The 24582-nt window shown below is 40.2% G+C and overlaps 2 protein-coding genes across 7 annotated transcripts in view; both read left to right on the forward strand.

Annotated features, from left to right (window-relative positions):
- Positions 1 to 2617, forward strand: part of mcf2la (mcf.2 cell line derived transforming sequence-like a) — a 52583-nt gene extending 49966 nt beyond the window's left edge. For all 6 annotated transcript variants that reach the window (XM_063465724.1, XM_063465729.1, XM_063465723.1 and 3 more), the window contains one exon: positions 28 to 2617. In XM_063465724.1, coding sequence (XP_063321794.1) covers positions 28 to 107 — 80 coding nt within the window. In that variant the 3' untranslated portion in view covers positions 108 to 2617. The remainder of the gene's footprint in view (positions 1 to 27) is intronic.
- A 692-nt stretch (positions 2618 to 3309) lies between these two features.
- cab39l (calcium binding protein 39-like) lies at positions 3310 to 22629 on the forward strand. Its single transcript, XM_063465982.1, has 9 exons — positions 3310 to 3550; positions 14191 to 14322; positions 14608 to 14772; positions 15172 to 15290; positions 15412 to 15580; positions 16088 to 16147; positions 20706 to 20771; positions 20926 to 21069; positions 21876 to 22629. Exons 2-9 carry the CDS (start codon positions 14221 to 14223, stop codon positions 22053 to 22055), a joined length of 1005 nt encoding a protein of 334 aa, XP_063322052.1. The 5' UTR covers positions 3310 to 3550; positions 14191 to 14220; the 3' UTR covers positions 22056 to 22629.
- The last annotated feature ends 1953 nt before the right edge of the window (positions 22630 to 24582 follow it).

The raw sequence follows: 24582 nt of genomic DNA on the forward strand, positions 1-24582 counted from the left end.
ATTGCTGTTTGTGTGTTTGTCCTGCAGATGGCAGCGTCTCTGGGAACCTCAGCACTTCTTCCAGCTGCAGTGAGACCTACACCAGCTTCTCCGACATCAAACCCTGACCTGAGTCAGGTCTTCCCAGCTTTTTTTTTTTTTTTTAATCACTGCACCTAAAATCATTTTGTACAGGTGGAAAATGCTTAAAAAACAAAGGAAAAAAAAAAAGCTGGAGTTTGGTCTGACAGGAGGACAGTCACCCACCTCACAGTTTATAAATCCATCTGAAAACCAAAACTTTCTCTGCAGATCAGCCAGCGCTGACTAAGTGCTAACTGCCCCCCTTTTTCTGGAGTATTTAGAAGAACTGCACTGTCATTTAAAATTGTTTTTATATTCAAAGGTGTCAGCATGTTGGTAGAATTTAAGTATAGATTTTTTTTATTTTTTATTTTGCCGTTCCTTCGAGCGAGAGGGAAATATCAGGGATATCTGTCGGCACACAAGTCATGTGATGTATCACCTCCTGCGAGGCCTTCTTTAAAGCTAAATGTCCGCAGTCTAATAACTTACTGAACAGGCAGTCCAGGCCTAGTGATTATGTAGCATTAATGTGGAGAGGTTAGAAAGGACATCTGCACTAAACACGCGTCGTCTGCAGAGGGGACAGAACTGCTGGTTAGTCGAGCCCCTTCAAGTCGATGACGACATCGCAGCACGGCAACAGATTCTTGTGCAGGAGGATGTTATGTAGACAAACACCATCAGACCCCCGATAATGCTGGCTTTGGTGTCAGTCGCTGATCGCACACTGTGAAAAGTAGCAGGCGGCCGCAAGAGGAAAAATGCTTTCAGTACATCTGGGAGGAAAAGTGAGCAGGTTGATTGCGTGGAGGCGTTTTGTGTTGTTGAAGCTACTAAAGAACACTGTATTCCTCACACATGGATAATGAGCTTCCCTTAAAAGCTGTTTTTATGATATTAAGAGCCGCACTAGGTGAATGTCAACAGCAGTACAACCTGGTGGTCAGGTGTCTTGCACTTCATTCTAAACAAATCTTTTTCCTCCTATGAGGAATTGAGCAACCCACCGGTGCACTGCTCTGGATTTTTACCTCTCAGGAAGATGTTTCTGTAGGCAGACAGGTGTGACTGCATACCTGTCTTTGTGTCCGTGTGGGTGCGCGCGCACACTCACCTGATTGTTTGTGTTGACAACAGACAGCAGTTCGATCAGAGTTTTTCAGACACATGTGCAGCCTCTGCTCAAACAGCCATCGCGGCCCAAATCTCAGTGTTCTGAATGTGTGTCTGTTTTTTGTGTCACCGTGCTCACCTATCTTTGGTCTGCACCGCAGCAACAAAAGCAGGCTTTGTCCCCCTCCTCCCCCCTCCTCTCTGTGCAACCAGCCCCATTCAAGCATGTGACAGTAGCTGCTTCTCCGCAAGCTGGGTTAATAATACCACAGCCCAGACCTGCTCGACATGTTTGCACCTCCGGCCTGAGAGCAATACTTTGTGTACTTGACACCAAAATGTAGCTGAATAAACATCACAGTTAAGTAACTAGTTTAGAAAATCTGATACGTCCACTGTTCTGATGTAGATTGATGCCAACCGCCTTTGACGACCAGCTGTTCTGCACGCAACCTCTGAAACCTGTGCTATTCTGAACACTGAATGACACCTTGCTTTTTAAATGTTTTTTAAATATATATCCCAGGATTTTTACTGTATCCACGAGGTACACTGTAAAACAATCTCTCCTTTTTCCACCTGCGTTGTTGAATGTGTGACACTGTTTCAAACAGGAAACCAGCTTGTCCACCTGCTCGACAAAGCCATGATTAACTGTTTTTTTTTTCTTTGATTTTTTTTCTTAATTGGACTAAAATCAGTGCTTGTAATCGTGATTGGCTTCTCAAGAACTTACTGAGAAGCACTTTTTTTTCTTTTAAGATCATCCTACTGAACGTAAAGGAAGAGGAAACAAACCAGTTTACAGGCCTTTCGATGTCAAACTGTGAGCTAAACTGTGGCTTGCATAGCTGTGCGTCCACGTGCTGAGAAATAAATGTTACACTTGTACAGATGTGTCCTCTTATACCTCACACTGTTCCCCCTGAAGAGCATGTATATTGTTAAGAGGAGTCTCTCTCTATCTCTCTGTATATCATCACTCTGTGTGGCATGTACTTCATAAGCCCCATGCTGTAAACCTCCTGGAGAACTATTTTTTACCTGTTGTACATTGTGAGAGTTTATTTTCTGCCCTCTTGAGAAAGCTGACATGGGCACTAAAGTCGTCAGTTTTTTTTTTTGTTTTTTTTTTTTTTGTTTTGGTCACCCAAATAAAATCTTACTGTGTAATTTGTACTTTTTCGACTCAGAGGCTGGAGACATGAGAAAGGATTCTATTTTTTAAGTTTGTTTTTATGCAGCACATTGCAGCACCCACTGTCTTTATTTTCCTATTGCACATCTACTGAATATGCTGTTGATATAACAGCATATTACGATTTAAAACTTGTTACAAGACATATCCATGTACATTTGTAAATATGTAATTCTGACTTGTATGTAAATTGAAAAGCAGCTTTAATAAAGTCTGAAATGGTTTCCTCTATTGAATTTAGCCTTTTCCTCTATTATTATGAATTTTAAAAATATATTTAATGGTTAGCTGTTTATTTTTGAAGTCAGCTAAAAACGAAAAAAGGAAGAGAGAGAAATTGACAGTGGAATTAATTATTAATTGTGATCCGGAAGTGTAATTTTAACCACATGGTTCCTTTCCTCCAATGGGCTTATATTCCAGTTTAGACTATCATGATTCAGCCTAGGGTTCGTTCCAATAAGTACTGCTGCCGACCTTGAGGTCTTTTTTTCCAGCTTAATTTCCCTCTTGCACATAAACCCTACGTCACCAAAGTAGTTTTCAGATGTATTTCCGGGTAACTGTATTAAATATGTGCTTTTGTGAATATACACGATGCAGTAATACTTCAGTCAAGGCCGTAAGTAGCGCTTGAAGTCAGAGGATGTGAACGAGAATCAGCCGCGGCTGGAAAGATACAGATTTGTCAAGCTAGCAAGCGTGAGCCACACAGGAAGTGACGCGAGTTGCACTACAAATTATAAGTTTTTATGACGCCCCGATGCAATAGAGGACTTCTTGGTTGAATTCATAAAAACAGGCTTATTTAAATTTCTCAATCGATGGCGTCCACTTTAGTTTACAGCACAATCGTGCTTCTCCTTCACCCTCCAAAGAAACGAGGGGCCGCCGATTATTTTACTATGACAGCGCAATCGGGAAGTCCTTAATCTCTCCGTTCTTGCTAACTTGGCAGCACACTGGAAAGCGACCAGATGGAATTCAGCACTGCCTTCTTAACAGATTCCACACATTTTAAATTGTTTCGCACACATTTTTAGCCGACTTTTCTGTCGACAAACAGCCCTGGCGTGAGCACAGGCGTCTATCTGGGAGCTTCGGCTGCGCTGTGAACCGGGACAGAAGCGGTCAAGACATTTACAGATCCCCCCCACCAAACATCTTCCCACTGTAAGTATTATTTCTAGGCTCTACTGTCGAAGAGCAATAGCTTTCAGATAACCTAATACTCGGATATGACTGCCCTTTGTAACTTAAGTCGGTGTTGAAACGTCGGTTATGTTGATGCATGAGAGAGCCCCAACGTCCTTTTCTGCAGTTGTTCATGAAATGATGCAGACAACTGTGGGTAGCTTTGGAAATCTGTCATACAAAAAAGAGGGGAGTTTGGCCGGAGGCGAGAGGGGTGTAGCCTTGTTAAATCACATTGTCTGCGACTGTTAATGCGGCCTTATGTGCTGTTTACTGCTGTCAGCGTTACAAGCTCTTATTCCTCTAAATAGGGTAATTAGCGAGGTCTTTAATTCCTCGGGAGTTCATATACAGTGTGTGTATTTTGTTTTTGTTCCCCCCCTCCTCCCTCCTTTATTACTTTAAACGACTAGGACCAGGTCAACCCGAATGATTACAATCCAACTTCCGGGTTTGGATTTCAAAGTAAAATGCTAGTCATAAAGTCGCCATTGAGTCACTGCTTTATGCAGCTATAAACCTTATCAAGATCACAGTTTTGGCAAAATTTATTTTATTTTTTTCATTTTATCATATGGATTTTAAACAAAGTCGCTTAAATAGTGCCAATAGTTCCAATTCACAACAACAACAACATTCTAGGGAAAAGATCCTACAAATGGGAAAGATCAGACAACCACTTGATGGACAAACACTTGGTGACAGTGGGAAGAAAAAACTCCTGTTTAACAGGAAGAAACCTTTGGCAGAACCCGGGTGAGGGAGGGGGCTGTGATCAGCTGGGAGTGATAGCAAAGAGAAGAGAGCAGGACAAAAGGCTAGCTATAGGGAAAGAGAGCCTGAATTTCATAATTATTCATGTTTAAAAGGTAGTTATTTTGCAAAGTGAATAAATGATTGCCAAGTTAAATGTCTGTTGAAATAATAGTTGCACTGATACTATCACATGGACATTAGTAACCTATGAGCAATTAAATGACGTTCCCCAGTGGCATTGGCCAATGTTTATGTGCTGTATCAGATCAGGTCTGTGCCAGATAAATGTTCAAAGACAGTGTGATAAGGAGCTCAGAAACTTTAAATCTAGTAAGATAATCTGGAACAGAGATTATTTTGTTTCCCTGACACTGAATGAAGAATAAATAACAACAAAAAATGAAACAAAACAATATTAGCGAAATTTATAGATTTTAAAAAAAAAAAAAATATTGCATTCTCCTAATAATTTGGTTCATCCTTAATTGCTAGTTCCAACCCTACATTTATCTTTGATGTTATACAACAATTTTTGACGTAGATTCTTTCACAAAGGTATCTTCCATACAGTCTCGTTTCATGACTCACTCTCGTGCTTTTAATTTGAAAGCGGACTACAATATATGCTTTACCATTATGAGTAAATCCACTGGCCTTGATATCTCAAGGTAAAAGCTTCTCATATAAGCTATTTCACACTTGATTGCAGTATTAACCTGTAATGACTCTGCATTTAAGTACAGCAATCTTCATATTGTCCTGAATAAAAAACTTGCACATTATAGTTGTGATTTCTCAGACTGTTACCTTTCACTACCAGCAGTCCATGTGAGCCATAAAGACTCCATCTAGCCTGTCTGTCATGTCCTCTGTGTCTTGCTTCTCAGTAGATCCACCAATGAAATGCTCAGGCTTGTTTTTAGGTTAGTGTCTGCCACCCGTAAGGAAGTAAATGTGATTGAAAAGGAAAGTTTGCCTTGCTGACAAAGAAGTCCCCATTTTAAGTATTGCAGTAGCTTTTCACAGCCATTCTTGATAACGCCGGCTTCCTACAGCTGGACATGCAGAAGGTGATAACCACTGAGAGCACAAAGAGCTAAGTCAGTCTTAAATGTTACAGATGTGCCCAGTATGCTTCAGTGAAGTGCATCAAGTGCAGGTGGGGATCAGAGTTTAAACTAATATCAGGTTGGTCCTACCTAACAATCTCTCTGTAAGTGAGATTTTGCTTGATGATGTCTGGTCTTTCACTTCGCCTTTCCTTGTGAATATAATTGAAGCAAACAACTCTTTGTAGTCGGAGGTGGGCATAGATTCTCATTTCTCTGTCAGGATGCTGACAGAGAAATTTGACCAACTTTGTCAAATTAACTTAAAAAGGCCTGAAACTGTGCTGCTATAAACTATAACCTGTGTGTCTTCACTTTGATCTTACGACTGATAGACGTGTTCCAGCTTCGTCAGACGTGAACCTTCCAGGCAATGCTTTGTCAGATTTATTGCAGTTGATGTTAATCACTTAGCTAATGCCAACAGCAATAATTCATGCTGAACGAGCGGGTTATTGTCCTTGCTGCTCCTCCTTCAGCGCTTGCATTCCTGTTGCATGTGTTAGTAGTACATCATGAATGACTCACATTCCAGGCAAAAATAATAGGATGTCACCTTTCTCCTTCATTGAAAAGGCTGTGGTAGATTCTTTGCATTGTTAGAAAACTTCTAGGCTTAATTAAATGAATTTGCCAAGAATTCCTGAGCACAAAGTTAATTTATTTGAACAAATTATCAAGTGTGTGACAAGCTGCCCCACTGCTTCCCCCTGGTCTTACCACAAGCCATGAAATGTCCAGCTTGTATTCCCTCTTCTGCCGCCTGAGTGGCATGTAGGTGTGACAGATCGCTACGTCACCGTCTCTCCAGCTCCTGTCGTGGATCACTATCTTGCTGCGCTGGAATGTCAGCGATTAGTCATCAGAGCCGCCCACTGCCATGCAGTTTGTTACAGTGAATGTTACTATAATCCAGCGCTGCAAAAGGCAGCTGTTTGATGAGGGCAGTGCCAAGAGAGTTATGACTAATATGACTGTTAGTCATTTTTTAAAATGTATTGCCATATGACACAAATTATTTAAAAGTGATTACTAATAGGTTCTCTGTTCGGTAAAAGCAAACACTCTGTCTTGTTTAGTGTTTAAAAGAGAGCAAGTTCCTGCCTGGGGATCTGCCTGAAGCACTGATTCGTAAGTGGGCAGCAGTTCTGATATATTTTCTGGGGTTAGCCCATTAAAGGCTTGACAATTAACAGTAACTCTACTAACTAATTTGAAACAAATCAGCTAGGGTCATTAAAAATCTGAACAATATTTTTGCTTTTCCATCTTTTGCTGTTTTATGTAAACTAGAGTTTATTATTTGATTTCTGATATATACCTTATTAAAGGACCTTTGCACTACTCTAACCGAGAGGAAATAACAGCGTTAATGGTAGTTTGTGTATCAGTGATATTAACAATTCACAACAACAGTTGCCTCATGGTGTTTAAAATTTTAAGGTAAAGGTCTAACAATAAAAGGATGTGGTTAAAACGCCAAAATGACCAAATAATGATATCTGTAGTGGTCTTAAAGATCCAATATCAGTCAGGCTCTACTTTTATATCAGTTAGTCAATTTGTAAGTGGTAGCATTATAGTGAAAATACAATTGACCCTAGTATTGAACCTTGAGGGAATCCATACTTTGATCGTGAGGAGAGACATGGTCTTTTTTCATAAGAGCTGCAGTTCAATGATCAAACATTCAGTGGTCTACAAAAGGATTGCATAGTTCAGGAAAACTGCAACTACACAACAAATAAATCTTTGATCAGTCAGATATGCATGTAGTGCATTAGGAAGCGAGTTGAATCAAATGTACTGAGTGACTCCTCAGCACAGCGGTGGTTAAGATGACAGTAAAGGCCCATATGTCTGCAGCAGAGGTCATGCTTTCAGATAATCCAAGAGAAACCTGTTTATGGCGAGAATGTGCCGTCGTTCGGTGCTGTGTCTACACTCGGCTGAATATTGTGTCAGCGAGGCAGCACGAGAAGGCAATCGGCCTGTTTCTGTCAGGTCCTAACATAATTAGATTGTCAGTATACTTTGATATGTCACAAGACGAGCCATACCCCTGATGACAATCTTTATTGTATTATACCATACTATACCGATTTGATTTGGTTTGTACCTTAGGAACATAACGCAGGGATCTGATAAGTTTTAGAGCATGTGATATGAGTTTGGACAAATAGTTTTCATGTAGCAAACGGACAGGCAAATATATCAAAGACTACAGACTGAACTCTAAAGATTATGTTTTTCTTATAGTGAACTGACTATTCAGCCAAAGAATCTACACAATGAACAGCTCTGGATTTGTATTTTTCATTCACTGGTTTACTAAAATAAGAGCCCGATAATCAATATTCCAGTAAATTATAGATTTAATATAAAATGTATATAATATAAAAAAATAACTGTTTAGTTAAGCGATTTATCTTTGCAGTTACAAGACTATATAAAAGAATTGCTAAAGAGAAATTAAAGGATACATTGTTTTCATGGAGTAGCAGTAGAAACATTAAAATATCTCCTTATTTACTTCCTAAAATATTGATGATTCTGATGCTGTTTTATGCAGGATTTATGGTCCTGCGTTGGTGTCCTAATGCGATGAAGAGAGAGGAATTGTGGGAGTCTGTGCAAATCATTTACATTTATATAAAACCTCTAATACCTTTAAGGAATTCACTCGCTGTTTGAACCACACTGCTTACATAGGCAAGTTTAAATGGGGGTGCCAGTCCTTTAGAACAAGAATGCAAGTATGTCTGTGTAGGTTCTCAGTCAATCAGGTCATGGCGCTCTTAAGCGCTACTAATGAAGGCAGCTGAATGTCTTTTTGGTTTATGGAGATGTTTGACCTCTCATCCAAGAAGCTTCTTCAGCTCTAAAACCGATGGGGAGTCCCAGATGTTTAATCCCTAGTGGCATTGCCCCCCTTGGGGTGGTGGTCCTCAGAGTCATTGACCCATCCTTTAAAAGTTATTAAGAGTCACATGAGCCAAGATGTGAATCAAGGCATGGCTCATTTACCATCAGATCAAAAAGAAGTCCAGTTTCCTTAACTCCTTAAGACTGTTTTAAGGGGACATACTGCTGTGCTGCAATGACAGATGCAAGCATTATTAACCCTGTTGCACATGCTTGTACCTGACTGTTGAAATAATGCCTCATAATCTTTTGGAAATTATACTCCCTGTTCTGGGTAACCTTAACTTATATTCTGTACATCTGTATTTGGATTAAAGCTAATTTAGATTGCTTGTGATTAGTTGAAAAATTCATATTTGGGGCAACAAGGAACATCTCAGGTAAGCTTATACCTAAGCTGAGCAGCTCGCAGTGTGCGCTCGAGCCCAGCGGGCACAAGATTAATTCCATTACATAACATTTAGTCAGTCTTAAGAAGGGTGCAAGTGAAAATGAAGACTTCAGAGTAATCAGCTGCTTAAGCTTTCCAGGACTCAAAAGACATGTTATTAAATGATTAAAAGGGGCCCTTTAAGTATTCTTTAATAATCAGAAACACTTAGTTAGAGCTGCAGGAACAAGGCCGGACTGGGAGCACTGCTCAACTGGTTATTACGCACTAGCCTACAGTGTGATTAGATTAGAAAAGCAGGAAGGCGTTGTTTGCAAGCACGGCTCCCCTCTTTTCACGAGCACTTCCTCATTGCCGGTTTATCCTTCGACAAATATTGACCTGACTAAAGTTTTGCCGTCATGATGTCATCGAAAGATAAAGTGAAACTCAAGTAGCCTTGTTGTGTTTGTCACCTGTTCCTGGATGGACTTTAAAACAGCTCCCTTTTCACCCACTGCACACCTTGGTATTCAAATTACATAAACCTGCAGAAGAACATTTTTCATGGAGGGGTTGGTATTTCCAGGATTTCATAGACGTACCAAAGTGCATGGTAGTGGATGCAGATAGTATAATACTAGTGTATTAAATATGGATATATTGAGGAAGCTCTTATTGCTGGTAATTTAAGGATTGTAACAGTACGATCTATGTCATATATTATATTAATATAAAAGCATGCCCATACCTTAAATACAGCCTTGCTGTATGTTAGGTAGGTATGTTAAACCATCCATTTTTAGCAAAAAGCTAACACTGATTTAATGGACTAAAGCGTCTCTTCTGGTCTCCTTGAGGACCATTGACCTTCTGATGGGGGTGTGAATAAACTATTAGCAGCTTCTTGACAATACAGTTTGACTTTCCTTTTGATAGGAGGCATGATTTTTCCATGTCACTGCGGTCTCCCCTCTCTGTGATTCAACTGCCTCTGAATAAAGAATCAAAATCAGTAACACAGAACATTTTGAAGAACTGATTATAAAGAACACAAACATAGCTGAGCGGGGGCTTTGTCAGCTGAGATTTTCTTTTGTAAGGTGAAAACCTCGTGATTCCAATCCAGGCTGTTTTCTTGTTTTTTTGTTTGTTTGTTTTTTAATTTTATTTGCAGGCATCCAATCCCCCGTGCAATTTCCCCTTTCCTGAACAATGTGAAAGATGACATTTTACCTTCAATGTTTCTTTCAACTCCTACCTTTTATCAGTCTGAGGAAAGCACTCACTGTTCTGCTCAAATACCTCTGGAATGCATCAGCTTACTTTTCTTATTTCGCCTTTGTCGCACCAGGATCTGCAGCAGCTGTAAACTGTCATAAGGTTTCGCGATGGATGGCACCTTTTATGACAACTCTGTGAAATGTAAGTTGGCCGTAAGTGGCCAGCATGGTGGACGCATTGTCATGTAGTTAGACGTGTTTTTATAGGGGAAGGATTGAAGTAATAACTCTATCGGCACACCTACACGGATTTGTTTTACGATCATCAGGGGAAATCAGCCTTTACTGTTACAGCTCTTTATTTTCCTGGTCTTGTGATTTGAAGTGGCCCACACATCTGCCAGGCTAAGTGGCATTTGAAGAAACCAATAGTGTGTGTGTGTGTGTGTGTGTGTGTGTGTGTGTGTGTGTGTGTGTGTGTGGACTTGGTTAAAGGAACTTCCTGTTGTATTTGATAATGAACAAGTCAAAGAGGTTTTTGTAGCTCTGTGGAGAGGTTGGTTTTTTCCCTTCGAGGGTAGAAAACAGATGATCTCAGTCAGAAACTTTTTTAATAAACAGTCTCAACAAGTCAAATAAATATACATAGCTGTATGTCTCACATAAGGCTCTGTCATATCAGGCCTTACTGCTTTAAAGTTTTAGGTTCCTTTAAGCTTCCAGTATGTGACACTCGACAGTCTCCAGAGATGAGTTACTGTTCTAATGTGCTTTAGACGGGCTCATTTGAACTTATACTCATCTCAAGCTTCATACTTTTATTCCAAACTATTATAAAGGAGTAGATTCACTTACTCTCAGTTCTAAATAAGCTTTATTTTGCATTGTCGAAGCCTTGATGTAGCCTCTCAGTTCATTCCAAAAGCTGTTTTGGCTCCTCTGCCTTTAAGACAACTTTCTTCTGATTGGTTATCCCTATCAAACAGGAGGTTTGATGAATAGGTAGGCGTGGCTTCTGTGCTCACAGAAGCATCATATGGAGTTATGAAAACGGCCTTGAACGCAGTGCTCAGAGCTGTCTGAAACTTGAGCTTTTGGCTCAGGGGGATTACTTGTGCACAGACTGACCTCATTACTTTAAACTTTGTTCATGTTTAAAAAAGACATCCACCATTATAACTGTAGAGATACAAGATAGGATAAAAAAGTAAAAATTTAAATAAAAGCTCAGTAGGTCCAGCTGAAGCAATATTCTCCTCCAGAAAACACTGTGCAGGTGTTTTTCCAAGGATTACCTCTGGCAGTGACTTTTGAATCCAAATATGGATTCGTGCTTGCAAGCATCTCATGCAGTTAATTAACACTTCATATCATTAATGCTGTCACCCAGCATGGACACAGTCACTTTACCTGTTCACTGTTAATGCTTTACAATGTATAGTGTAGAAGGAGGCTTTAACATTCAGACAATTTGGCTGCTGGCATCAGTTCTAGATGAATCTCTTGTGAGCCAGTGGCCGAGGAGACGGTGAAGGGAGGAGCAGAAGTATTTTGTGAAGAGGAGAAGAAAGAGAGGATGAAATGAGTGAAGGATGGAGCAGATGGAGGGAGGAATGATGGTGGGAGTTAGGGTTAATGCCCTTTTACATTCCCAGATGAGGATTAGCAGTCACAAGTTCTGTGGCTGTTCCTGACCTGGCCTGGATTTTGAAGGCCACTGCTGCCTCCTGGATCCTTTAATATGCTCACAGACTCCGTCGTGGACAACCTCTCTAACTTACCCGATATACGCAGCAACAAGTATATTTATGTGTTGTTTTCCTGGTATTTTAGCTTAAAAACCATCAGTTGATGGCTATATTTGTGAACCTGTGACTGAAGGAGCAAATGCTGAAAGTCCTTTTAAGGTGCTTGGCATTATGTACAATGTCAGCTTAGTGCGCAGTGTGGCTGCAACAGATTGCTAGTAGCATTGTTGGTAGCATGTCTGACATTCTGGCAGTAGTAGGGCAAAACACAGCTTGGCACCTACTTTGATGCGCATAAGCTAGAATTGTAGGTTTCATACATGCTTGAGCTGTCAAGATGAGAGTAACTAATGTAACCCAAGGGACGTGAACGAACTACTATGCTCCATACCAGCTTTGTATTTTGTTGGTCTTTACTAGGGAAGCCTTGCATGATTCACCTTGTCCTGCATCATAGCTCATCCTCTGACCAAAAGGAGCAGATTTAGCTCCCTTCCGCCTTCCTTTGAATCAACTTTTTCCTCTTCCTCATAGACTGAATGTTTGAACAGCAGGTTGCTCACATTGCCCTGTTTTTAGTGGTTAAAAACATAAAAGGTTTGATTCTAAAGCTTCCTGAAATAAAGAAGTTTTTAGATTTTTCTCTGGGCAGGCCGGTTTTGTCCCATTGTTGCAATTGGCCTTGAAAAATCTGAGTTAATCCTGAATGCTCAGGTATTTATTTATTTTCTTTCGAGACAGGATAGCAGTTCATGTCAACAAATAGTTGATCCGAGGCACGTTGTATTTTTAGCTAAAGATACTATATATAAGAATGAGGACCGCAACAATCAGAAGGTCCGAGTGAGAAGCACTAGGTGATGGTGGGGAGGAAGAACTCGCTTTTAAAAGGACGAGACCTCCAGCAGAAGCAAACTCAGGGAGGGGCTGGTATCTGCCACAGTCAGTTGATTGGACAAAGCAATGCAACAGTAGCATGTAAATGCAAAGGCAGTGAAAGGTTTTGAATGGGGAAGGACTATAGCAGCACAAGTAAGGAATGGGTTGAGTTCATGTGGTCCAGCTCCAACTATAAGATCAGTCAAAAAGGAACTGACTGTGTCATAATATGACGGAGATGTTATGTTACGGTGCAGTTTGGACTCCCCTACTTTTGAATCTTAAGATTATTTAAACTGTTATTTAATTACAGAAACTACTGACTTGACTATATATACCTACCTTGATAGTTTTTGCGACTGCACTTTGGGACACATTCAAAGTTGGGACACATTCGGGGCGATCGTGGCTCAAGAGCTGGCAGTTCGTCTTGTAATCGGAAGGTTGCCGGTTCGAGCCCCAGGTTGGACAGCCTCGGTTGTTGTGTCCTTGGGCAAGACACTTCACCTACCGCCTACTGGTGATGGCCAGAGGGGCCGATGGCGCGATATGGCAGCCTCGCTTCTGTCAGTCTGCCCCAGGGCAGCTGTGGCTACAACTGTAGCTTGCCTCCACCAGTGTGTGAATGTGAGAGTGAATGAATAGTGGAATTGTAAAGCGCTTTGAGGTTCTCGAAAAGCGCTATATAAATGCAATCCATTATCATTATTATTATTATTATTATCATTATTTTAGCAGTTTTCCGGATTTACTGATCTTCAGTTCTTAAAGTATTGATGGACTCTTGTTTCTCTTTATTCAGCTGATTGGTTCTTGCCATAATATGATTTCTAACGGGCTGTCAGATGTGTACCAACCTGACTTCTAGACATGTATATGGTGTTGGAATGTTTTTCAACGGTAGAAGAAGACTACTAAAACACTGATACACAGATTGTTACTTCCCTATCAGCAGCATTTTTGTTATCTTTTCATATCAAACAGATGGAGCAAGAATAATGTTACACAGTGAGTCAACACAGTGTCATCAGCCCATCTAAAGATCTGTATGTGACTTGTAGGTGCAGTACAGGGTGATGACGGTTTCCACAGACACACGGCTGCAGTTCGCAGGAATACATTTATTTGTGATGTTTCAGTGCTAGCCCTTCATGTGGCAAATTATTTGCGTTGTACCTCTCCTACGCACCTGCCTTGAAAAATGTTTTTGCTTGGTTGGGATGCATGACTTGGAGCTGGAATCACAATCGGTGCAGCCTCTGAATGCTTCTTGGAATATTTATATTGAAAAATGATTGAAAATAGTGGTTTATTCATATTTAATCAAATCTAAATAATTAATAAAAGTGAGCACAGTATGTTGTTTGCCCACAAGAGGGCACTTACAACTTTACAGTCATCTCTGTAATGCACTACATCAAAAGTGGAATTTTTGTCAGTAAGCAGCACTGTAAACTGACGTTTGTGGGAAGCACTGAAAGTTTGGCAGTTTTACAAGTCTGGTAAAAATAGATCGTAGCTTTTATAATTACAGGCTATTATATTGTAGCTTGAATTGATTCATCAGTCAATAAACAATACATTTAACACTGATTGTTGTGTTTCACAGGTCCCAAAGGCGTGTGCACACGTGTCCGTCATGCCGCTGTTTGGTAAATCACACAAGAGTCCCGCTGACATTGTCAAGACGTTGAAGGAAAACCTGGCCATCCTGGTCAAACAGGACAAGAAGACAGACAAGGTAGGGGAATCTATTTGATTGTGTCTGTGTGCGTCTGTGTGTGTGTGTGAATGGGTGTCCAGAGGCCCCAAGGGTGGGAGCGTGAAACAGCCTGCACCTGTCATCTTCTGACGCTTCACTGTCAAGACTCTCTCACACATGCACACAGGGGATCAAAGAGTCAGAGTCACAAGCCAAATTCAAGCTCACACTCTCTTTTACTAATAATAGTTTCTACATGTTATTCCTCTAAATGATGCCTTCTTTGCCTCCATCCTTCCTCACCTGTAGTTTTCTGTTCTACAGGCCTCTGAGGAGGTGTCTAAGTGTTTGGTGTCCATGAAGGAGATCCTGTATGGAAGCAATGACAAGGAGCCCCACACCGAGACTGTGGCCCAGTTGGCCCAGGAGCTGTACAACAGCGGCCTGCTGATCGCACTGGTAGAAAACCTGCAGGTCATAGACTTTGAGGTAAGCAGAAGAAAGTATCACAGATGTGCTGCAGAAGCACACTTGTGATAAAGCTGACACATAAACGCGATAGAAAATAAACATCCATGAGCAGTTACTCGGCAGAGGAAACTTAACAGCTCTTCTAGACTTTTTAAGAAATGCTGCATATTGTGGCTGTAGTTTTGCAAGATGTAGTGAAAATAATGAAATTTGATGGTGTATTTAAAAACCTTGTACAGTTTTCTTACCATTACAGGCCTCCTCTGACTCCAACTCATAAATTTAAGTTACTTTAGGTTGTGGTACTGCTTTTAAAACAACTTTTTTTCCTACTGTACACAATGAATTAATTTTTAACGTGCTAAATGTTACAGATGCTGTTATGTGGTTAGTTCAATTTTACGTGCGTGTTTCCAGGGGAAGAAGGACGTGTGTCAGATCTTCAACAACATCCTCAGGAGGCAGATTGGGACGAGGAGCCCCACTGTTGAATATTTCTGCTCCCACCAGGAGGTCCTCTTCATACTGCTGAAAGGGTGAGATAAACACACAGTGCACATGCTGTCCTCAGCCTAATGGCGTCTTAACACAATATCTATGGCTTCTATGACGAGGAGGGGGTGATGCGTTACTCTCTCTCTCTTGCTGTGTTTGAAGATATGAGATGCCCCAGGTGGCGCTAAATTGTGGGATCATGCTGAGGGAGTGCATCCGCCACGAGCCGCTCGCCAAGATAGTTCTCCATTCGGAGCATTTCCACAATTTTTTCAACTACGTGGAGATGTCCACCTTCGACATTGCTTCTGACGCATTTGCCACATTTAAGGTAACTCTCTTTCTTCTTCTTTTGGCTGTCAGGTCAGGTGCTAGACTAGAGCCAGACTGGACTTTGACAACAGTGTTTGGATTTGGATTTAGTAAACCAACATCCCACGCGAGTATCATTTGAATTTCTTTGATATTTTTTCTTCCCCACATAGGCCTAGAAAAGGCAAATTTGTTTTCATGTTTTGTTGAGGAAAAGGCTTAACATGCGCTGATTTTTGCAGACATGTGACCGTTGACCATGTGACGCTAACTTGTCAGCTATTTTGAAGTGTGATAATCGTAATTAAAACTGGAAAGTAAACACCTCCAGGAACCTCTGGCAACATTTGGGGAATACATTTTTTTTTTTTTCCGAGCAACTGATGGTTGTGTTGCATCCAATGCGGGAGACAAATGTTGGGCAGTGTGCGATTGTACAGTGTATACATACATGTATGTATGTAAAAAGTGTTCGGTAACATTTGAATCCGTCAGCTAAGATGCATTTTTCTGTCTTTGTCCACAGGACCTCCTGACGAGACACAAAGTGCTTGTGGCCGAATTCCTCGAGCAGAACTACGAAGCTGTGAGTGCTTCGACTTACAAACACATTTGCACATCTGCAGCTCCCGAGAAGAGATTAGTCTGGGATGGTTGTTAGCCACCACACATATTAACGCACATTAGCCTTGCTATTTTGAACCAGCATTAGCAATCGTTAACCCAAACCACACACAGAGGTCAGTCACTGAGCTCTGTTTGCAAACACTGTCCACTGCTCTGAATGACTTTGTATGAGGAAACCTTACACGGATGCACAGCGAGATCAGGTATCAGTCACCGCAGTGCTCACTGGCCCAGTCACGTCACACACAGGCATTCACGAAGCCTTGTGAGAGAGTATTCAATGAGCTGGCAGTGAAGGCAGATTAAAAAACAAAACAAAAAAAACCCCAAACAAACTTAAATTTATAGGAAAACTGCACAGCCTCTCTTAATGTCATAACATCTTTCGATACAAAGCTCCACTCTGTGTCCTCAACATTTCTAGGCAGAGGGGCCCCTCTCATGAGCAGGGTCCCCCCAGGGCTCTCAGCCTGTAGAAACCCACACAAAACCACCTTTTCACCCGGCATGTGTGCTGGGTGAACATCAGGAGATGTCACTGCCGGCTCAGTAGAGTCAGTGATCAGGCTAAGCCACAAAAAACCCAGAATCTGTCATACTGATTAGATTTTAGTGGTAAATCTATGACTGCACAAAGAGTTTCTTGTTCTGTGACATAAGCTTGGTGACATACTCGTCAAAGTCTTATAATGCTGTTTGTACAGGCACTTTAAGTTTTAAACTAAACATCATCTATTCATACTTCAATTTAATCCCACAGTTCAAAGCCAAATATTGTAAAACAAACCCAGCAACTGAAAATTGATCCACGTGACTGTGAGAAGCGGGAAAGCTGTAATAACAATGTGTCGATCTACTCGAGTCAAGTGTCTAGGGTTTGGATGAATTAGAAGAAAGGGGTTTCTTCTAATTCATCCACTTCCTCTTAGTTACATATGTTACATTTTTGCAGGTCCAAGCAGTTCTTGTCCTCTTGGATGCAGTGCAGTATTTTCATTTGCTTTAATCGATCTCATTAGATGCCTTCTGGGCTAAAAGAAAATATACTAACAAGCCGAATTACCCATGTGCAAACACAGAGTTAAACAACTTCTCCATCATATATGCATTTGTCTCAACCTAAAACACACAGGCAGATATTTCTGTCTTTAAAATAACTACATTCAGATAAGTGTTGATACTTGTCTCCAAGTTTTCCCAAGCTACAGAGTGTGCAGAAACGATTAACATATTCATCTAAACTACACAAGTCATTTTCCTGTTGGAACTCTTACTTAAATATTCTGTAACTTATACAGAGGCTATTGTTACATTTCAGATTTCCTTTTTTCCTACCTCACGATATCAGATATGTCCCCATAAATTATAAAGTCCTGTATAATCTAATATTTGATTCAAAAGCACCTTCATCATATTGATTGCTGACTACTTAAACATCACCGGGAAAGTACGTGTTTGACCCTATGCAGCCATACATTCAAAAGCCAAGTGATAGCACTGTCTTCATCTAGGTTCAGATGTTTTAACAGCCATCTGGTGCTAATTTATGCAAACAACCAAGTTTCTTTTTTAAATTTTAATTTATTTATTGAGTTTTATTTACCTTTGCAAAGAGGTCAAACAACCATACAGACAGCAGGAAGGAAAGAGCAATTGTAAGTCTAGAATATTTATTGAGACTAGTTATCTATGTGCCATGCTCCCAGAATACATTCGGAACATTGTGTGCAAAAGATAACTCGTCCATCAACTTGTGGTATATCGGAAAGATTACGCATAGGAAGAGAATGTGGAGCTTTTCATTTAGTAAGGTCAGCTTGACACAGAAGTACAGACAGTGGACTCTGGACTTTGTGGACTGGTGCCAGCAGAACCACCTGCTGATCAACGCTGGGAAAACCAAGGAGTTGGTGGTGGACTTCCGGACACGCAGATCCACCACACTGATACCGGTGAATATTCAGGGAGTCGACATTGAGATAGTGGACTCTCATAGGTACCTGGGTGTTCACCTGAATAATAAACTGGACTGGAGCCACAACACTAATGCTCTTTACAGGAAGGGTCAGAGCAGACTCTACCTGCTGAGGCAGCTGAGGTCATTTGGAGTCCAAGGAGCGCTTTTAAAGACATTCTATGACTCTGTGGTGGCATCCATTATCGGCAGCTGAGAGGAAGAAGTTGGATAAACTCATCAGGAAGGCCAGCTCTGTTCTAGGATGCACTCTGGATCCAGTGCAGGTGGAGGGAGACAGAAGGACTCTGGCCAAAATAACATCTCTGATGGACAGAGTCTCCCACCCCATGCATGTTGCTGAACTGCAGAGCTCCTTCAGTGACAGACTGCTGCATCCTTGATGCATGAAGGAGCGTTTCCGCAGGTCCTTGCTGCAGCTGTCAGACTGTACAATCAGAACTGCTCCCAACAAACATAGATGTTTACATCAGCACTGCACTAATCAACTGAACAACTACTACTGTTAGAAGTTGCACATTATTTCTCTCTCTCTCTCTCTCTCTCTCTCTCTCTCTCTCTCTCTCTCTCATTCATATATATATATATATTAGGGCTGCAACAATACACAAAATTCACGGTTCGGTTCGATACTTTGGTGTCACGGTTCGATATTTTTTCGATACAAAAAATGTTCATGCCTTTTTGTAATTTATTAAAATTATAAATATATATTTTAACTCAAAAGTACAGTTTTTAAATTTAATGTTGCTGAAACAACAAAGTAATAAAAAAATAAATATCTGATCGAGAAATCCCTCATCTTTGGAAAAGAGAGTTTATTACAGAGAAATGGCTCTTTCCAAAATAAAAGCTATACTATAGGCTTCTTCTGGGGTATACTCTCAGCAGCATATTAAACATATCAGGTCCCCATAAGGAGAATCATGTGCTAACGGCTGTCTAAATGACTCGGGTAAAGTTTGTAGCATGCGTTTTTGTCTGCTTCCACTTGTCTTTGCACTAGGATGATGTCGGAGTAAATGTGCAGTCGTATTCGTTGTGTTCCCACTAGTGCTGTCAGCGTTAATCTCGTTGAAATGACGTTAACGCCACAACACGGCAAATCTCCTGCGGATCGCCCCGTGTGTGGGGCTGGATGGCGTCAACATGTTAACAAGCTAACTGCGCTAACGCACTAGTTCCCGCCAATGTAATTGAGCACTGCGTGGCACATCCGACATACTGTTTTACTTTTGTCCATGACGCGCTTTACAATCAGGGTCATACTTCACATGAAGACCAAAATAGTTCCAAACGCCAGATCTGAATGAGGGTGGGGGGAGGTTCAGTTTGCCATGTTGCAACGACCTTAACTTCTGTCTCGCTAGCTTGCGCTGCGCTCAGTGGATCTGCGCTCGACAGTGCAGCCTAGGCGGATAAGTCGAACGCAGATCCACTGAGCTGTCAACACAGACAGCATCGTCAGAAGAAAAGTTGATAAAATAAATTAAAAATTTTGTATTGTTCGATACATATGCGTACCGAACCGAAAGCACTGTATCGAACGGTTCAATTTCGATACGAGTATTGTTGCACCCCTAATAAATAAAATATATATGTGTGTGTGTGTGTGAGTGTGTGTGTGTGTGTGTGTGTGTGTGTGTGTGTGTGTACACACACACATATACATATATATATATATATATATATATATATATATATATATATATATATATATATATATATATATATATATATATATATCTATCTCTTAATAACTGTACAGTACTCTGTTTTTGTAACTATTGTCCATGATGTAAATATTTTTTTCTGTAAAAATTGTGTGTTTTTGTCCTGTGTCCTGTTCTGTTTGTATATGCACTTTTATTCTGCTGCTGTTACAACCAAATTTCCCATTGTGGGACAATTGAAGGATTATTCTATTCTATTCTATTTTTATCTTTTGGGTGGGGTGGGGTTATTGTGATATGACACTGGGGAGGAGAGATGAAATCTGTCCTAAGGGCAGGTTTGAACCCAGGTCTTTGCATTAGCCTTATGACATACGGGTTGCCTGCTAAACCCAGTTAGCTAAACAGCACTCTGCACTAATGTTTTCAAAGGAAATGAGCCAGGTTAAACTTACGAAGCAAATGGAAAGGTGTCCTAAACACAGGAGAGTGGGCATGTTAAACCAATGATCATCCCCAACTGGTCACAGCAGATGGCCGCCCCTCCCTGAGCCTGGTTCTGTTGGAGGTTTCTTCCTGTTTAAAGGGTTTTTTTTCTTTTCTTCCCACTGTTGCCAAGTGCTTGCTCATGTGTAGTCTCTCTCGATTATTGTAGCGTCTTTACCTTACATTATAAAGTGCCTTGAGGCGACTGCTGTTGTAATTTGGCGCTGTATAAGCTTTGCGTTCATATTTCCATTTGGAGGAAAAGTCCTCTATTTACAACATTTATCAGATATTGTTTGGAAAAAGTATTGTCCATATAGATATTTCCCAAAAGTTTAAAATTTGATCTCAGATTGTTGCTGCGTTTTGTTTTTTCACTGCAGGTGTTTGCAGACTATGAGAAGCTGCTGCACTCTGAGAACTACGTCACCAAGCGACAGTCTCTAAAGGTTTGTCTACGACCTGTATTGATTTAAATTCCTACTTAGACTTCATGGGTTTTTTTTTGTTTTTTTTTTTGGGTGGGGTGGGGGGGGGGTGTCTGCACAGCTGGCCTCTCTAATAATAATTTGTCACTTTGTTTCAAAATGACCCCCCCTCCAGCTTCTAGGAGAGCTGTTATTGGACAGACATAACTTCACAGTCATGACGCGGTACATCAGCAAGACAGAGAACCTGAAGCTGATGATGAATCTGCTCCGAGACAAGAGTGCCAACATCCAGTTTGAGGCCTTCCACGTCTTCAAGGTAAAAAAACAAACAAAAAAACAGCAGATGCATTTAATGAGAAATTTGGAAAGAGAGAACATATTTCTCCCATATTGGCTCCTCGTTGGCTTCCTGTTAAATTCAGAATTGGATTTAAAATCTTTCTCACATAAAATCTTGAATAATAAGGCTCATATTATCTTAAAGACCTCATAGTACCATATTAGCCTAATAGAGAACTTTGCTTTCATATCGATGTTTTACTTGTGATTCCTACGATGTTTAAAAGCAGAGCCTTCAGCTTTTAGGGTCCTTTTCTGTAGAGCTAGCTCCCAGTTTGTTTTCGGGAGACCTCTCTCTACTTTTAAGATTAGGCGTAAAACTTTCTTTTTTGACAAATCTTGTTAGAGCTGGATCAGTTGACCCTGAATCCTCCCTTTGCTATGCTACAATAGGCCTAGACTGCTGGGAGCTTCCCATGATCCACTGAGCATTTCTTATTCACTCACCTTGTTTCACTAATATATTTAGTCTTTAGTAATTAAACTCTCTGTTCTCACCGGACATGGCAGATGACCACGCCTCCCTGAGCCTGGTTCTGCTGAAGGTTTCTTCCTTTTAGAAGGGAGTTCTTCCTTCCCACTGTCGCCAAGTGCTTGCTCATAGGGGGTCGTCGGATTGTTGGAGTTTCTTTCTAATATTGTAGTCTAATAAATACAATAAAAAGCACATTGAGGCGACTGGTGTTGTCAGTCTGTGCTGTATAAATAAAACAAAACTGAATTGAAATGATGTAAATCTAAGTGAATTTTCCTCCTGTCTTGTCCTTTTTTTGTTTCCCCAAGGTGTTTGTAGCAAACCCCAACAAGACTCAGCCCATCATCGACATCCTGCTCAAGAACCAGACCAAACTCATCGACTTCTTGAGCAACTTCCAGAAGGACCGCACGGACGACGAGCAGTTCAACGACGAGAAGACCTACCTAATCAAACAGATCAGGGATCTGAAGAAACCGGCTTCCTAGAGAAGCATTCCTGCCTGCCATCTACTTCAACTTTTTATTAATAGGAAGACATAGAAAAAAAACACATTAACAATAATGGTTACTCTATTTGAAAAAAAAATCTTTGAGACATCATTTGTCTTTTTTTTTTTTTTTTCCTCTTTGTCAGTCCATTAAAAACTTGTGCAAGAGTAGTTCTTAATCACTGATCTTTTTTTGTAATTTTTTTAAATCTCATCTGTAGCATGTAGTGCCACAACTCATGGTGTTGGAGGCAGCTGATTTGCCTTGTTGGGGGAGAACTAGGGTTTTTTTTTTTTAAAAAAAAAAGCTTCAGCCAAAATCCTCCGGGTGGATGAGCATTTTCTTTAATCTTATTAGTCTCTGCTTACAAATGAATTTGTAAATTTTTAAAAGTAGTGGCTGCAAACCAGAAACATGAAGAACTTTTTGTTTTCTTGGGAGATGTGTGGTGAGGATGTTGGTGTGTCTGGTTAGGACCAGGTGAAGTATATTTACAGCGTGAATATCTTAGTCAATGCATTCTTGGTCATCGGTAAAAGCAATTTTTTTTTTTTTTTTTTTTTTTTTTTTTTAGCCAAATGACAATGGTAAAGCTCAGTAGCCCACAACAGTGTATTGGGGTATTCTAGCTTAAAAAATTAAAGATAATAGTTGAGGGAGGAGGCAGTAAGAGCGGGGGAAAAAAAAAAAAAAGCTTTGTATTTCAAAAATTATAGTAGCAGACTGGGTAGGAAAAACTCATGAAGTTACTAATTTACAAGTAATTCTGAAATTTAAGGGGAAAAACTAAAGTAATCTGATATAATTAAGAACATTAAACGTGATTTTTATTGAGAAAATGTGTCATATTAGGTCACATTTGAGATTAGTGAATTCTAAATTTCTATGATCTTTATTTTTCTCCCCTATGTTTAAATCTATAATGGCCCTGATCAGATTTTCCATCATATTTTCATTTGTGCGAGCTAAAATTCAGTGATTGTTTCTTCACTTTAAAGCTGGGGGGGGTAAGGAGAAAAAAAAAAAAAGAGGATTGGATTGCATACAATCCAAAAGGCCAACGTCGCTTCAGTGTGTCACACCAACATGGAACAAGTCTCGTTGCCGGTCTAAAGGCCGAGCCCACCCGTGCTGTTCTAAATTACTCACAGGTCTTGAAAAACAACAATTTTGATCACTGGTTCTCTTTGCTGGTGGCTAATAGCACTTTGTATGATTTTAAATAATAATAATAATAATGGTGATTCAATTTGTTTGAAGCTGATCGCTGTTTTCACACTGCTTGATGTTGTTGTTTTTTTTAATATATAGTGTCATTTCTCATGTACAGTTTCTGGTTTGAGTGCCATTGTGAGGGAGAACATGAGGAGGAGGCACTTTGCTGTGTGGATGCTGTAGAGCTGTAAAGATGGCTGTTTTTTTTTTTTTTTTGTTTCACTCCCTTTTCTGTCTGTACTGTAACGGATGTTTGACTCTGGTTTGGATCTGACGTTATCAGAGTGGACGAGAAGATTCAGAGGTGCCTTTTTTTTGTTTCTTTTCTCTGTACTCATTTTCTTTCCTGTATTTGCAGTATCTTTTTAGGGGGAGCTTAATTATTATGTTGATGAAAATATGCTCTGATAGAACATATTTGTTGTGATTAAGCAGTGAACCTCTTAACTCACTATATCAGAGTTCCTTTTGCCGTTTGACACCTATTTTTTTTTTTTTTTGCTCATCACTTGCCATTGCCATAGTAAACTCACCGGCAAACAGAACGAGGCCAAAGCTGACCAACGGCAGGATTCAGCGGTGAAACATAACTGTGAAAACAAACAAATGAATAAAAATCCACTTTTAGTTTAAAGCAGCTTCGATTTCTTTCTGTAACTTTAAATCAACTATGAACTTGGGAAAAAAAAAATGCAGAGACTAAACTTGAGAACAGTTTGATTTTATTTCCCAGTAGATATCTGACAAGCATTCACAGAAATTTTAAAAACAAAGTGAAATGGAGTCATGATAAGTCTCCTAATTAGAGCCCAAACTTTCCTTAAAGGAGGAAGTAAACACGTTAACAGCTGTTTTGCTTTTTTTTTTTTTTTCCTTAAAAAACAAAACAAAAAAAAGGAAAACAGTTTGTCTTTTTTTTTTTTGGATGACAAAAACCAATACCAGCCATGTTCACATGCCATAGGTTGTGACGGTATATTGTGATGTCACACGAGATGCAAATGTAAGCCAACCAGCTTTACATCAGACTTGAGCCAAATACTCAAGCTGGTTTGATGCCCGTTTTACAACTATGAGCAACGTTTTGTCAAGCAGATTTAACCATTCTTCATGTCCTCTAAAAGCAGCCACCTTGGTTTTTTTTTCCCCACTTCGATGTTGTTGTACAACATTCACAACAAATAAAAAAAAGAATAGATGAGAATGCATGCTTTGTGTGTGTGTGTGAGAAAGTGTGTTATTTTCCAGGTATTTTTCAGATTATGCTGAATGGCTCCACAGTTACTGCCTTTTCTGTGATTTGGACTCA

This window comes from Pelmatolapia mariae, linkage group LG23 (genome assembly GCF_036321145.2).
Source record: "Pelmatolapia mariae isolate MD_Pm_ZW linkage group LG23, Pm_UMD_F_2, whole genome shotgun sequence".
NCBI lineage: Eukaryota > Metazoa > Chordata > Actinopteri > Cichliformes > Cichlidae > Pelmatolapia > Pelmatolapia mariae.

Bases quoted from the DNA above. Each gene is read 5' to 3' on its own strand.
- cab39l (XM_063465982.1), top strand. From the start codon at position 14,221: ATGCCGCTGTTTGGTAAATCACACAAGAGTCCCGCTGACATTGTCAAG. The intron at 14,323-14,607 runs GTAGGGGAATCT...TCTGTTCTACAG, and splicing joins AGGACAAGAAGACAGACAAG to GCCTCTGAGGAGGTGTCTAA. The intron at 16,148-20,705 runs GTGAGTGCTTCG...TTTTCACTGCAG, and splicing joins TCGAGCAGAACTACGAAGCT to GTGTTTGCAGACTATGAGAA.